Source organism: Gymnoscopelus microlampas (assembly GCF_963454915.1).
Source record: "Gymnoscopelus microlampas genome assembly, chromosome: 4".
Taxonomy (NCBI): Eukaryota; Metazoa; Chordata; class Actinopteri; order Myctophiformes; family Myctophidae; genus Gymnoscopelus; species Gymnoscopelus microlampas.
The window spans coordinates 26,613,284-26,629,783 of NC_139941.1; the positions used below are offsets into that span (position 1 = coordinate 26,613,284).

At 42.7% G+C, this 16,500-nt stretch overlaps 1 protein-coding gene across 1 annotated transcript in view; it reads right to left on the minus strand.

Moving 5' to 3' along the window:
* grid2 (glutamate receptor, ionotropic, delta 2) overlaps positions 1-16,500 on the minus strand; it is a gene marked incomplete at both ends in the record, with an annotated part of 761,628 nt that overhangs the window by 222,871 nt on the left and 522,257 nt on the right. The window contains 1 exon segment of the mRNA XM_084053861.1: positions 10,525-10,578. Coding sequence (XP_083909987.1) covers positions 10,525-10,578 — 54 coding nt within the window.

A 16,500-nucleotide genomic window follows, 5' to 3' on the forward strand; every position in this document is an offset into this window, starting at 1 on the left:
TGTTTGTGTGTTTGCATGACACCCACCTCTCTATATAGACGGGTTTCCGAGCGACGTCATCACAGAGCAGAATGCGCAATCTGCGCATGCCTGGGGGTAAGGCGCGTTCGAAAATACAGCCCTGAGCGGCAGTGAGCGCACTGGCCAATACAAACTAATAGGCGAGTGTGCTCCGGTGCGTAATTTCCAAACGCACCCATAGGCTTCCCCCCGCAGCTGCGCGGTCATATTCCTCTCATGTTTACTAACAGGAAACCCGTCTATATGGCCATGTTACGTTTGTGACGTCCACCGTCCGCCGACCCACACATTTTAATATGTGGGTTTGTAATAACTCCCTCTGCAAGCCAGAATAGTATGTGTTTGTGTGCGCGCGTGCGTGCGTGTGCGTGTGTGTGTGTGTGTGTGTGTGTGTGTGTGTGTGTGTGTGTGTGTGTGTGTGTGTGTGTGTGTGTGTGTGTGTGTGTGTGCGCATGTGTGCATGCGTTCGTGCCCAACACCTCTATGTCCTTGCAAAACAGGGGACAAATCATGGCTAATTTTAGCCTCAGAACATAATCTCTCTCTCTTTTCTCTCTATTTGTCCATCCAGCCATGGATGTAGAGAAGGGGACAGAGAACGAGTGCAGAGGGTCATGTGGTGATGAGATGAGAACTGACGTTTATCGTCCCCGGTAGAGCTTTGCTATGACCGAGACCACCCTCGATGTCTCTCTGCACGTGCTGGGTCTGTTTATCCATATGCATATGTGTTTGTAGCTATGTGTACCTAATACCACTTCTGTGTGTATGTGTGTGTGCCCGCATGTATATACAGTATGTGTGTGCGCAGTGCACATGCATGGGTGCATGGTACGTCAGGGGTCGCGCTAGGATTTTAATCTGCCGGTCCCAATGTCCGGAAGGATTAAAATTTACCGGACATCTGACAAAAATAACGGTCATAATTAATGTTATGCAATAATGACAAGCAGGTGCGTAAATACAGCCTAACACTTTGGATTGAGCTATTTGAACATGAACCATCATAATATACACATTTTATATAGCAGGGTCATCTTACACAAATACATTAATTACCTACATTACCATTTGCGCATGCTGCGTGCGTAATGGTTTCTCAATAATCAATTGCGTTTGAATGCATTTTCTAATTAAGGGCAATGCAAAAAAAATGGCATTTCAGATAAATCCTTCATAACGTGGCTCAGCTGACCTGTTAAGGCAATAAATTATAGACCACTACTCACTCACAGGTGGTTATACTGTTTAGTTAGACAGTGGATGCCGTCCGTGTGTCTAGTTGGGACAGCCGTGGGAAAGTTGATGAGTTGTGAGAACCTTGTCGTCTCCTCATAAAGCTAATCAGTTCAAAGTGGTAACGTTTTAACGTGTCCACCTCATAGAGTTAAAAATAGGTCCACGATTATGATTAACGTCGTGTTTCACCTCGATGCCATAGTTGCAGTAGCCTATAGCTGTTGTGGAGAGTATTTACGCATCTGTGTTAAATGTCATCTTCAATGAAACTGTTGTTAAACTATAGGGCAACTTGCCAACTTTACTCACGAGTCACAAGTGCCCTTGTAGTAGCCTAGTATCTGTGACATATTCTAACTCGTAATGATACAACTTGTGTGTGACTGACTGTTAAATACACAACTTTATAATTTATAAATGTAACTTGTAACCGGACCGCGAGCTCTGTCTGACTGCCGAGACCGCAGTCTAGCTACGCAGCACCAGCAACAACTACGCAGCAGCAACAACAACTCTCTTCTTCCTGTTGTACCTTCACAATAAAGTGTCTCCCATTTACCGCCCAATGCAGCACATTTTACACTGGTTATTATTAACAGGAAATAGGTGTAACTTAACAGCGTGTGACATTCTTTCTACCGCTCTCTCTCACTCTCTCTCTCTCCCAAAGACACACGCAGGTTGAGAGCCTGCCGTGTCATTATCAACCGGTCAGGATGTCCGGAGAGATTGATTTTTCCCGGTCTTTGACATAAATCTTCTGCTATCTCACCATTCGATTCCATTCCGATTCAGGGGATCACGTTTCCGTTTTTTCCCCGATGTTTTCAAAACAAACGATTCTCGATTAAAAAAAAATCGGAATCGTCCAACATGAGAATCGCGAGAATCGATTTCCCACACCCCTACTGAATGTGACCCTGTGTGTAAGACACATGCACGCGCACGCACACGCACAACTCGTCAACAACATCGTACTACTGATTATCTGTCTCTTGGGTTGTCAAACATTTCCATGCGCTTAAACGAATCAAAATGCACGCCGGTTATGCTATCGACAGTTTCTAAATGTCACATGAAGCCCAGCATGTTCATAAGAGGATACAGCTAAATATAAGGGTCTGCTAGCCTGGAATCTCACTTCGCTACCCAGTCTGGCCAAGCAGGTCCTATTTGACTCGTATTTCCATTACATTACATTACAGTCATTTAGCAGACGCTTTTATCCAAAGCGACTTTTACAATAAGTGCATTCAACATAGGTAGGGAACAAAACTACTAATCAGAAGTCCTAAGTGCATTTTCTGCTAAAACATGCAACTAAGAGTATACCTAGCGCTAAGGTAATTACGTAGGCAAGTCAGGAAGTGACTCGAGTTTTACATTGGACAACACTGGTGTGTCCCCCCCCCCCCAAGACCAATCAGAAGCCGTGGGCTAGCAGAAAGGGGAACAATGACATTCATTTTGGGGATGGCAGGGTGGAGCTGAGTCACATCATAGACTGATCTGATTTTCATCAAGTATGTTTCATTAGGTCTAATTCTTAACTGCATGGGAGACCCTGGTGTGTTACAATGAGTGAGGGGTTCCATGTTTCGATGAGCACAGCAATAGCTGAGGAGGTGATAAGGGCTTTGCGATATGTGCAAAATCTATATTGTGATGATAATATCGTATTGTGAAGATAATTTAAGTTTTCTTTTTCAAATTTTTAAAACAGTAAACAATAGAGAAAACAGCAGATCTACAAGCTTACAACGCATCGCGATGTGACGCATTGTGACCTTGTAGATCTGCTATTTACGCTATTTTTGAACATTTCTGGAATTTTTTCATCGACTCACATCACAATATCGATATAATATCAATATTATTGACAAAACCTACACATTTGAGGAAGTATACGCAGGCATAGGCATGTTCTCATGAGGTGGTGCACAAGGAACAAGTCAACCCTGGTAACTCACCCAAGCTCCATATAAACAAATATAAGGATACTTATATCTTCAATATACAGTAGAAAGGCTTCCAGGGCATTGCAACTACAGCTGTTTTTTGAATGTGAGACATTTACAATGTACATGTATAGGCCAATATTGTACCAAGTACAGTCAACACACTGTGTAACAATAATAACTTCTCCACACGTGATGTAATGATTTTTCATACCAGGAGCTGCTTTTTCAGCAGTTGAGGAGAACTTTTCTAATTTTAAGTCATTTCCATATAATATATATTATAACTTATATTGTTATCTACATTATGGATTAGTATGTAAAAAATAAAAAGTTGTCCCTTATCTATTGCCCTACCTAAAAAGCTATTAATTTGGGATTTAAAACAGAGATAAACAATAAACAGTGGGCAATCTTGCATGGAAATGTGCTGCGTGGATATAAGATAAGTATTAAAAACCTAGGGGTCCATTTGATTACATTTGTACACTCTCAGAGATAAATTAACAGTGAGGATTTTACTTTGTATTGACTGTCAAAGAATTGTGGTTGTATGTGCTGCTTTATTCTCAAACAGTTGTCCTGACAGGGATGGAGTTTCACAGCTCATAAAAACCACACAGTACAGACTGAGACAAATGCTGAAAACTGCTAAAAAGGCAAATCTCCAGGCCAGGAACTGAATTAAGATTCACAGTGGGTGGTCAAGGGCATGCAAAGAAACATCAACAGACAGGAATTATCCAGAGTACTCCGCACCATGGACCAGACACGCACACGCACACCCACACCCACACCCACACCCACACACACACACACACACACACACACACACACACACACACACACACCAATCAATCAATCTTTATTTAAACCTCAGCAGGAACGCACGCATACACACACAAATCGAAAAGGAGATTTGTGAGGTTTTGTCCTTTTAACAGACACTTGCCGATCCATCCTCATCTGTCCTTCTTCATTCCTTCCTTCCGTTCTCCCTTCTCTCTCTTTCTCTCCAACTCTTGAAGGATAAATTAAACAAGCGTAACTTCAATGGTGACTTGATCTGAAAGCTCTAAAAGCTGTTAGCCTTTTCAGAGCTGAGCCTAAATGAAAGCGACATGTGCACACACACATGCACGCAAACACGCACGTGCGCACACACACACACACACACACACACACACACACACACACACACACACACACACACACACACACACACACACACACACACACACACACACACACACACACACACACACACACACACACACACACAATAAAGCGATCCCGGGAGACAGCAGAGTTGATATTCACCTTATGAGACCCACATGGTGACATTTCTCTCTACTCAATATGTCACATACTGTGGGTGTCCTGCATCAAAAATAGCAGATCTACAAGTTGACTACGTATTGCACCGTGATGCATTGTGAGCTTGAACATCTGCTATTTTCGGTGTGCAACCCCTGGGTACAACTGCGTTTAATCAGGCATTACTCTTTAGCTAAGCAGGACCACTTTAGGTCCTGCCAAGTAGACCATGTGTGAGCTGTCTGTAATTTCATATGGAATCTTTTTCTTTAAGACATTCAAAATCTGTATGTTTTATAAATGATGGCAATAAAACATACAGTTTACACTGTACTGTAATACAATTAATGACAAACGTTGGGCTTGTCATTACAAGTGAACATTTTCAAATGTTTTCAAATTCCAGGTTGAAAGTGGTTAAGAATTGGGACGTAATCAGGGGCATAATCGTCAATATCGATGCCGTAAAAATATAAGAAAAAAAAATCTCAAGTAATATCAGATATACAGTCAAACCGATATATCGGTTTGGCTCTACAAAGGACCCCCCGTTTCTCTCTCTACGCCTCCCCTCTTCCACCTTGGAACACCAAAACCTTCCGACTCTATTGCCTCTCCCTCACTCTCCCTCACTTCATCTTTCTAACCTTCTCTCTCATTCCTTTTGAAGTGGTATCATTCTTCCATCACCTGCCAGTGATCGTTAACATCAATAAAGTCCTCAAACAGCACTACCAATGAGGATGGCATGGTGGGTAGAACAAGGTGAGCAGGTACTGTAGGTGATAGAGGGAGGTAAGTATGAGAGAGAGAGAGAGAGAGAGAGGCGCACAACTGAACCTCAAGCCTGTCCTTCCTCCTTTGCTTCATGAAAGTTATACTTTCACAAACGAAAGACTGCAGGGTAAGAAGCAGGGGCACAGGCGGCCACAACAGGGATGATGGGTGCACAATGAGAAAGAGAACGAGAGAGAGAGAGCGCACAACATAATACATCAGTGTAGAGTTGAGAAAGTGAGCAAAGAAGAATCTCTCCTGTGACATTTTAGGAATGGTATTTTAAATGTGACTCAAGCCCTAAGTATTATGCGGAGACCTCATGTCATTTAGAAATTACCCCCTGACATCATGTGTTTTGTGCAATGCATTATGCAAAGTCTTTGTTTTACTTGAATTTACTGACATTATCCCCCTACAGTATGTATATACTGTATTAAAATTGGCTAATGGGTGGGTCAAACGGGCGGCGGGCAGACCACAGCCACGTCACTCTGACATCACCATAAACAAACCCGATACACCCATACATAGGCAGGACCATGCCCATGTCACTCTGATTCAGACATTACCATAAACAAATCCGATACGCCCATATATAGGCATAGATAGATACCTAAAGCATATGTTTCTGGCCGGGCCCGCCAGAAACAGATCATCTCCATAATATGGGCACAAGGGAGGCAGACAGACGGGTACAACGGGTACTCTGACAAATCCCCCAACACTATGACACAGACATATTGGTCGGATCGGCGGTGCCACAAAGGTGTTATGCGGCCTGAACAGAAGAATTGACCCCAAATTAGTGAGATGTCCATGGGATTAAGATCACAGACAACATCCATCCACAATTAATAAAAATCCCTTGAGGTCCCCAGGTAATACTAGTCCCGTACGAATGGGGCTTAAGGGGCTGTATCCACCAAGGAGTTTTGAATAGTTTTCAATGGAAGCGCTGCATATTTATGCTATGCTGGAAACGCCAGCAGCGTGACGAGGCTCTGAATGTCAATTCTGCGCTGTGTATTCACGTCTGCCGTTTTTATCTGGTCACACAGGGTTGGAATATTTTGGGTATTTGGATGAGCATTTTAGAAGAGCGCCTTGCGTTTTCAGCAAACAAACAAAAACAAAAAAAGAACTCTTTGGTGGACACAGCCTAAGCGTCTAAAAGCCCTCCCTGCAAATCAGTAGAGCTCAGTCTCCAGGGTGCATGAATGTGCACAGCAATTTTCATGGCAATCCAGCCAGCTCAGTAGTTTTCGCTGCGTTGTTTGGGATCAAAGTGTTTAATGGACCGATAGACCGACATTGCCGTTGACATTGCTGCTAGCGCAGTCCAGGAGACAAGAGTTAGCTGGGTCGATTTGAATTCCAAGACGTCATAGGGAAGTATCTAGGTTTTAAAGAATAATAACTATATTTACAACTTGGCGTCACACAAGGACAACATAACTTCCAACACTGTATGATAGATATAAACAGACAGACAGACAGACAGACAGACAGACACATCGCAAAAACAAGAGTGAGGGTGAGAATGAGGCAAAATGAGAGCAAAACCAAGAACATCAAGAGCGAAGGTAAAACTAGACATGAGATAGAGTAATGTATATACAACGCAAACTTGAGAGTTTCAGCAAGAAAATCATCACCACCCTCCCCCCATCCTGAGCAGAACGAACGAGATGGAGAGGGGAAGGATGATCAATTATGGACTGTGAACTCCCCCTCAGTGGGGCTGTCTGGCTGCTGGCTGTAGATAAAGCAGACTTATGACAACCATACTGTGGCCCCTCATCCATAATAAACCACCGGGGAGCGTGGGGGAGAGGGAGGGAGAAGGCATTTACATACATACACAGGAATGCTTATGCTCCAAAGGAACCAATGCTAGAGAGATAGTATGATAAGTGTTCATTGTAGAAAGAGACTCTGACATGGCACAATGGATTCAAATACAGTGTGCACGGAAAGTTTTCAGACCCTTTCAAGTTTTTCCATATTTATTATGTCTCAAGTCTCTACTTAAAATGGATTTAAAAATTCTTCTCCATTCTACACACTGCACAATAGTGCACAACGACAAAGTAAAAACTTGTTTTTATTTTTTTGTATGCAAGTATGTAAGTAAGCATTCAAACCCTTCACTTAGTACTCGGTTAAAGCACCTTTGGCAGCCATGTCGGCCTCAAGACTTCTTGGGGATGATCCTAAAAGCTTGGCACACTGTTTCTTTTGGAAGTTTCTCCAATTCGTCTTGGCAGAATTGTTTAAGCTCAGGTTGGATGGGAAGCATTGGTACACAGCCATTTTCAGTTCTCTTCTGAGATGCTCTATTGGGTTCGGGTCTGGATTCTGGCAGGGCCACTCCAGGACTTTCACAAAGTTTTCCCAAAGCTACTCCAGTTTTCTTGGTGGTATGATTTGGGTCATTGTCTCACTGCATTCTAAACTTTTGCGGCAATGGCTCAAAACTGTAGAGATGGTATTAATTATGTTATTGGTTCACAAACTGGGGTCTAGGGACTCCCAGGGGTCCTTGAGGGGGTGCCAGGGGGCCCCCAGCAAAATGTGTTAATATAGGATCCAAATTAGTTTAACTACTTTAATTTATATTGGCTATTTGAAAGTAGAGATTGTATATCTGCTATTTTCTAAAATATGGAATGTTCTTGAACATTTGTAACAAAAATATCATATTGGGGTCCCTGGCACAGAATATTTCCAGATGGGGGTCCGTGGCCAAACACCGGCCGAATCACTGAATTAGGTCGTGCTCAGTGACTGGGTTCCTCCATACACACATTTCATTGTGGCCAAATAGTTAAATATGTGTTTCGTCAGACCAGAAAACAGATGACTTTGGCAAACGCCCAGACAGCTGTTATGTGCCTCCTAGTGAGGAGTGGCTTGCATCTAACCACTCTAACATAATGGCCTGATTGTTGGAGTTCTGCACTGATGGTTGTTCTTTTGAAAGTATATTTGAGGAAAAGCCTGTGTTGCTTGAAACATCACTGCATTAACCCATTTAGACCTGAGGCAGATTCTAAAAACGCATTTTAAATCCTGACCTAAGTTTTCTGGAAAACTTCAAATATTTATTCAGAAATTACAAAAAAATATGTTTCTATATACTGTACATAGCAACAAGAACCCCAAAAGGGTTCCCGGCTTGAAAGGTATAGTTACGTAATGGGGTTCCAGGTCTAAATGGGTTAGAATTTTCACAAATTTTGGACCTAAACGCCAGTGTTCTGTTGTGAGGATGAGTCCATATTCAAAAGAACATTAATGTACAACATGTCATGAACTGGAGAGAAGACTGGTGTTTTCCTTATATCTTTCTAAAAATACATAACAAATAATAATAACACTCACACAGAGAGGATGGTGGTATGGCTGAGGAGTCTTATGACATCGACACTGCAGTGTTATCTATTTCAAAGAGTAGGAGAAAGTGCTGACACGTTTGCGTAGCTAGCAACATATGGTTGAGAGAGAAGGCTGACTTCAAGATGTTAAGCCGCATTGTTCTTTTCCTCCCTCTCTCTGACAGTCTCTCATGTTTACTATCATAAGGGTGTGAGTCTCATTACGTTTCATAGAAATGTTGCAGAGAAAACTGGGGTGGTGGGCTTCTGGGTCATGTAGTTGAATTGTGACAACCCCCATTGTAACCCTCATCCATATTAAGCACGAGGGAAAGGAAGACTACATCTTTTTACAAAGGAATATTGACATTCCAAACAACCAGTATCAGATAAGGCCAAGTTGTTATCTGTCTAACGTTCAGCTGGGGTCCCGTCTCATACATATTAACGAAAGGCTTCAAACAGAAACACCATGTCTGTTGTACCATAAAATAGGCGTGCATTTGTATCGTTGCCTTTATCATTGGAGTCTGCTGGGCTAGCAGGAGTAAAGGGAAAAAGAGCGAGAAACAGATATTGTCAATTAGAGAGAGAAAGAGAGAGAAAGAGAGAGAGAGAGAGAGAGACAGAGAGCATGGAGGGTATTCGTGTAAGAGCGAGAAACAGAGATTGTCAATTAAAGAGACAGAGAGAGAGAGACAGAAAGAGAGAGAGACAGAGAGCATGGTTAGGGTATTCGTGTAGAGTTAAGTGAACGTAAAGTAAATATTACTCTATGTCTTTTTCATGATTAATTTAATCGGGTGTCAGTTTCTGTGTGGAAGCATGGACCCCCTGCTGTGACCTCCCTGCTCATTGCAGGACTGGAGGCCTGAGGCTGCCGAGCCATACTGTGATGTTGACTCATATCACTCCACCATCTGTACATTACATGCTTGCCACCATGAAACACAGACTGACACAAATGTAGTTGCCATACATTTTTCTCCCACCAGGCTACAGTATGTTATTATTAGCACACATTATCAGTAGCCAAAATCAGAAATTAGTATGAAGGTGTGCGTTAAAAGATTGGAATAAACTACCGTACTTGGACGTTCTTCGCCGCCACATTGTTCTTTAAAATCCTTTATACCATAGTCTGCCTGGATGAACATTTGTTTCTCATTTGCTAAAAAGGTGTGTGTTAAAACCATTTAATGCACACTGAGTTTCTCCCAAGTTTAATCATTGTTGAAGAATGAAGAAATTTGCCAAAACAAAACAAAAAAAGCATGCTGTTGAACCACCATAACACACAACATCTCGTGGTGCAACGTACTGTGAGCTTGCAGATCTGCTATTTGATATAATTCAATAATTTTGACAAATTTCTTTTTTAAAGTTTTGCCTATAATGACATGCCCAAAATTGGGACGCCAGGGTTAAAGTGGTTAGTAACGTTTCCATTGCACCAGAATCATGTTTACTAAAAATTGATTTTCAAGAAAGCAGTTTCTCAGGTGTTGTCATGGGAATGACATTCTTCATAACCGTTTGATTTTGTTGGAGCATTACTTTGGGATTCCAGCGAAAGAATATTTCTAGTCTAGCTTTCACGACTGGCTCAGGTAAGTCATGCTAGCGTCACCATCACTCACATTACAAAGCATTAAGCATTACATTTTTGGTTTTAGCCTAATATAGTTCTACGACATGTTCATTATAGCAAGTTATAAAAGTTATTATAGCAAGTTATAAAGAACTACTAATGCTACTGCATTATTTTACAAAAGCAGACATTAGTGTGACAGAATGAAAGCTTTGTGTAGTGTGTAAATCACAACACCCACCTCATTGATTAGGATCCAGTGACAGTCAAAGGCCACCAAGTTGGTCTCCACAACCTGCAAAACAAAAACACATACCATTGGTTAGCAATGATGAGAAGGACATAATGATATGATTGGTGGAGAACATGAACACACGCACGCATGCGCACACACACACACACACACACACACACACACACACACACACGCACGCAAGCAGTGTAGTGTAGTGTATGTAGTACAGTGGTAGTAATATACTTAGTGTGGTTGTTTTGGGAAAGTTAATTTACAAGCCCTCAGAGCATCAGTCAAAATTGCTTTCAAACACAAAAAAGTAAGTCTAGGGCGCAGCGGCGCAGGCACGCACACATGCCTTGGGATGAAGTGAAACTTGTTTAGCTATTTCACCTGATGTCACCTCACCTTCATTATATTACATAGATTACACACATCGACAAATTTCACTCACCCCCACCCCAACCCTCTCCCTCTCTCTCACACACACATGCACGTACACACTACTGCAGGAAAATGAAAACCGCCTTAAAGGTGCACTTTCGGAGAGGGGAAATGAATTATTAATGGCGACGTGCTCGACAGTGACATTACACAGTTCAAGCGCTAACAACTAGCTACTAGCACCAGTGCACCCATCCACACCTCTCCTCCCTCAGCCCCCTATCCCAGGAGGCAGCAGCTTGTTCCTCCCCTCCCCTTACCCCATGCAGTTCACAGTCTCAGCATGTCTCCTATAAGAGACAGCAATCACCTTCAGCTTAACATTGGAAAGACCAAGGAGTTGGTGGTGGAGTACAGACGGGGCAAGAACATTGCCCAATCACCATACGAAGGGAGGAGCTGGATCTGGTGGAAAGCTACAAGTGCCTGGGAGTACACATACACAATAAACTGGACTGAACCGACAACTCTGAGGCCCTCTAAAACAGTGGTTCTCAAACGTTTTCATATCAAGGACCCACAAATGAATATGTATTTGGCTGCGGACCCCCATCTAAATCAAATACTAATAATGTGCCAGGGACCCCCATACAAGATTTGTACGAAAACAAAATATTCCAATTTTTTTCAAGATCTTTTTTTAAAAAGCGGATCTACAAACTTGCAGATGTACTAGGTTTAAAGTGATTAAACACATTTTTATGCTATATTAACACATCTTTGGTCGGGACCATGTGGAACCACCTCAAGGACCCCACTTTGAGAACCACTGCTCTACAGTAACAGACAAAGAGCTCAGGGCCTTCAATGTGTGCAACGGGCTGCTGCAGATGTTCTAGCAGTCTGTAATAGCCGGTGTCCTCTTCTTTGTTAGCGGCGCGATCCTGCTCTATACCTGACTTTGTCCGTGTTCACCGTCAACGCTCTGATTGGTCAGACCCGTCAACGCTCTGATTGGTCAGACCCGTCAACAAAGTGATTGGTCAAGCTTCACGTGACACATGGCTATAAACACATTATAAACACATATCGATGACATAATGTATCAAAGGCGCCGCTACCTTCACACAGGGTGTGATTTTTGTGGTTTGTTGGGGAGCTAACATCAACACAACGGATGCCGGCAAACTGAACAAGCTGGCGAAGAGGGCCTATAGCTCCGTAGTTGGAGTTAATATACAATCACTCTCTCACGTGGGAGAGTAAACATCTACCGCTCGTACAAGAGGGAATCTTCCCCTGGCCACATGGGTGATATTGGGCTCATGAGCTTCAGGCAGGGCTACTAACCAGTACGGTACTGTAGGTGTCCTACCCAACAGCAGACATCCATATCAGAACTTTAGACCTGCACTGTCATTCATTCGAATTCATATATTCATTGATAGGCTGTACATTATACTCATATATTCATATTCACTGTTGATAGACTGACTGTACATATGGTATATTATCCTAATAATCACTGATGAAGGCTGGTTGACACTGTACTGTACATATATCAGTCTCATATTCACAATTGATGGAACATTCATTCATACAGTACATCCATGGTCATAGATGTATATTCATAGCACAGTACTGTATATTCACTGGTGATTCATACTTTTAATTGATAGAATATACTGTTACTCAGTCACAACCAGATCAAATAAGCTTTATTCTCATCTCTCTACTCTTACCTGTATCTATTCTGTGTTTCATGCTTACTGTTGTTGCTGCTATGACACCTGCTTTCCTCCATGGAGATCAATAACTGTTTATCTAATTTTATCTTCAATCATCTGATGCTGCACTGAACGTATTATTTGATAGTGCTTTGTGTAACTGTTTTGTAAATAGTAGGTAGGCAATAGCATCACCATAAAACTGATGCATTGCAGTATGAGTCCGACGTGAAAAACGCGCCCCCTGGGTAATAGAAGTGTTTTCCGATTAAAAATCGAATAATATGTCATATAAGAACTGTGTTCCAAAAATAAAAACATTGCCGCAGTCTGGCAATTTGACTCATATGGTTATGAAGCACCAAAATGGTAAATGGTGCATTTATATTTGACTAAAAGCTTAATATCTCCATTTCTTTTTAACGTGGTGGAAGTGAGCCGGCAATCACTCTGCAATGGAGGATCGCATTAGAAATATTATTGTTCCAGGCGTTAGTCGGGACCCTCCGCCGTCTCGCACGCACGCTTTGTTTACATGCACTTCCGCGTCGGGGCTTCTACAGCACGAAACATCAACGTACAGTAAGTGGATGGAAGATATGCTGGCACTGAACGTACCCTATTTTAATAAACCTCTGGCACACGATGTGTTAAAAGGTATTAATCTATCCAAAGAGTATATAGTTTATCGTCTCCTTCGTCGCCGGGAGCCTTCGGCACACATAATAAATAATATCACACACATAACAAATGTCAGGACATGTAAGGAATCTCAGGAATGTTTTTGACGGAGCGTGACGTGCTTCAGTGCGGACGGTGAATCACATGTTTTCCTAATGTAGTTTTCAATGCTTTACCGTTACCACCACAGAATTCATTACACAGACTGTATAACATATAAATCATAAATGATACAGCCACCACCCTGACGGAATCGCCGGACTAATCCTCGTGTATACCATCTCTTTTCAAAAGAAACTCGAGTCAAATCGCTAGAAATCTTCCACCAGCCTACACATTTTCAGTTGGCCACATTAATATTTCCTCAATCAAATGTCTCCTCTCATCCTGTCCTTTGATCTTTAACTATTATTTGGTGCAAGCTTCCCGAACCCACCTTTTCATCTCCTCTCATCATATCTGGCCTCCATTCTCCATCCTGTCCAAACCGCATGACCTCATCTCCTCACTCCGTCTCCTCTCTGCGCCTCTCCTCCTTTCTTTTCTTTTCTTTTCTTTTCATTCGTCTCCCTTCTGTTTTTCCCTCTCTCCATTTTGCCACCCTCTCTTCCCTTCCCCTCTCCTCTCTCCTGTGTACATACCACCAGTGCTCATATATCATTAGTGGTAATTGTCTAGGTGACTATAGCACCGTGTGTCATAAAGCACTTCTTAGCCATAAACAAAATGAAACAGCTGGAGAGTGTGGCGGCGCGTGGCTAATAGTGGTTTAATCTCCCACAGAGTCTCCATAAAAAGTCATCATTATAGTGTCGTCAGACACCGTAAAACACTCTGCCTACGGGAAACATGGCTACAACAGAAACAAGAAACCAGGGAGAGAGGGGGAGAGAGAGAGAGAGAGAGAGAGAGAGAGAGAGAGAGAGAGAGAGAGAGAGAGAGAGAGAGAGAGAGAGAGAGAGAGAGAGAGAGAGAGAGAGAGAGAGAGACAGACAGACAGACAAGAGACAGAGACTAAAAGCTAAGGTTTACCCAATGTCTCTATTAGGACACAGCAAAATCCTAACCAAATCAGAACAAAAGGAATTACACTTTTATGTTCATGTAACAATAAAGACAACCTTGAACTAGGGCATTAACAAAAAAGTCAACTAGTCGACTTCATTAACACAAGTCGACGCCCACCGGTAGAAGTCGAAAGTCACGTTTTCATTTTATTTAATTATTGTTATCATTATTTTTGCTCTGTGAGTGCCTGTGTCCAGAATGCAAACGGTAAGATTGGTTATTGTCAAGGACAGGAGTGATTCTTTCCTTTTCCAACTGTGTTATGTTATACTGATTTAGTTTTTCAATGTAACCAGACACCGCGGCAGTTCTCAGCCACTAATTAACAAGCCCTTTTCAGCCAACACACTCTCACTCCCCAATGCGTTGCCTTTGATGTGCAGAGGTCCGCTGCGTGCGCTCTGTCCCAGTGATTGACAGGCTGAACTGTGCCGTGTCTGAAGTCAGAACAGAAGCAGCAAACTTTGTATCGTGTTGGATAAATCATTTAATGCATCCAACATTATGTAGACCTATCATTATCCAATGTTGCTGGTTGCCTCTCCAGCTGCCTTGTACGTCAAGGGAGAAAGGATCGCTTTAGGCTATCCTATGAAATCCAGATCAAATCATTTTCAGTTTGTAAAAAGGAAACCGTAGTTGATTAAGAGAGACGTCCACTGTAGGAAATCATTCAAACGGAAGTGGAACACATTCCCAGAATGACTGTTTTACTTTACTGGGTGGCTGATGTTCTTGTAGGCTGCTGTTGTCTGTCTGTAATGACATTGATGTTGCTATTAGTCTGTCTATCGCTGGCTGCTGCTCATTGTTGGACAGCAGTCTGTGTATGTGCAGTATGTGTAGTGGAACACTGCTCATTAACTTTACTGGGAGGCTTCTGTTCTTATAGTAAGCTGTCTGTCTGTAATGACAGAGAGATTACTGACTTTTACTGACAGAAAGTCAACTTGCAAAAAAGATGACGAGAGGGCTTCAGTAAGTTATACCAGTGTGTTTGAACCAGGTGCTGGCCTAGCTCTGGTCCATAGCGTTAGAAGGAGTTCTCCTTAACGCTATGGTACTTTCACTACTCACCAAAACCAAGACGGTTTTATTGAGTTGAAAGCCTACTCTACTTACTGCCTACTCTGAGCCCCCCACCACACGTCTAAAATACACTTATTGGCCAGACGAGAAAATATTTCACCGGAAGGAAAAAAATGTTTTTGGTTACTCCACTACGCCCTCTACAGATGTGGTCAATGGAATTTTTCTATTGACCAGATTTTTCTGACCAAAAACTGTATTTTAGACGTGAGGTGGGGGGCTCAGAGTGTTACCACTAAGTAGAGTACGCTTTCAACTCCATAAAACCGTCTTTGTTTTGCTGAGTAGCAAACGTTTTTATTTTGACTACAGACGAGAGGCTGCTTGCGCAGCCTGTGGTGCGTGCGCAAAGGCTCGAAAGTCCCATAGCGTTAAGGAGAACTACTTCTAACACTATGGACCAGAGCTAGTGCTGGCCCATTCTCTCGTCCGCCCGCCTGTCCGTCTGTCCGCCCGCCCGCCCGTCCGTCTCTTTCATGATTCACTGCTCATTAACAGTTCAACATCCCCACTAGAATACAAAGCAAACTCTTAGCCATGTGTACATGTGTGTATGTTCGCAAGTACGGGTGTGAAAACACTCGCTTTTATCAATGCACACGTGCGTGTGTGTGTGTGTGTGTGTGTGCGTGCATGCGTGTGCTTGTTTGAGTGCGTGAACGTAATGCTCCCATTATGACTTCCCGCTTCCCAGTGCCAGCCGTCTGGGCAGATGTTCCAGGCTAATTAGGGAAAGGGCAGACTCTTAACACTAGACATGACCCCTCTGGGATTGAATGCTCTTTCTCTCTCTGTGTGTGTGTGTGTGTGTGTGTGTGTGTGTGTGTGTGTGTGTGTGTGTGTGTGTGTGTGTGTGTGTGTGTGTGTGTGTGTAAGTTAAGACAAGCTTGCTCACAGCCCATTGCCAACCAAGGTACAGTTGCTTGGCAGTCTGGTCAGCTAGTGGTCATCAGGGCCCCATTCACTTAATGTTACCCCACTGATGGTTCTGTTCTGGGCTTAGTTCCATCCTCTGCTCTGCGCACGTTACCAC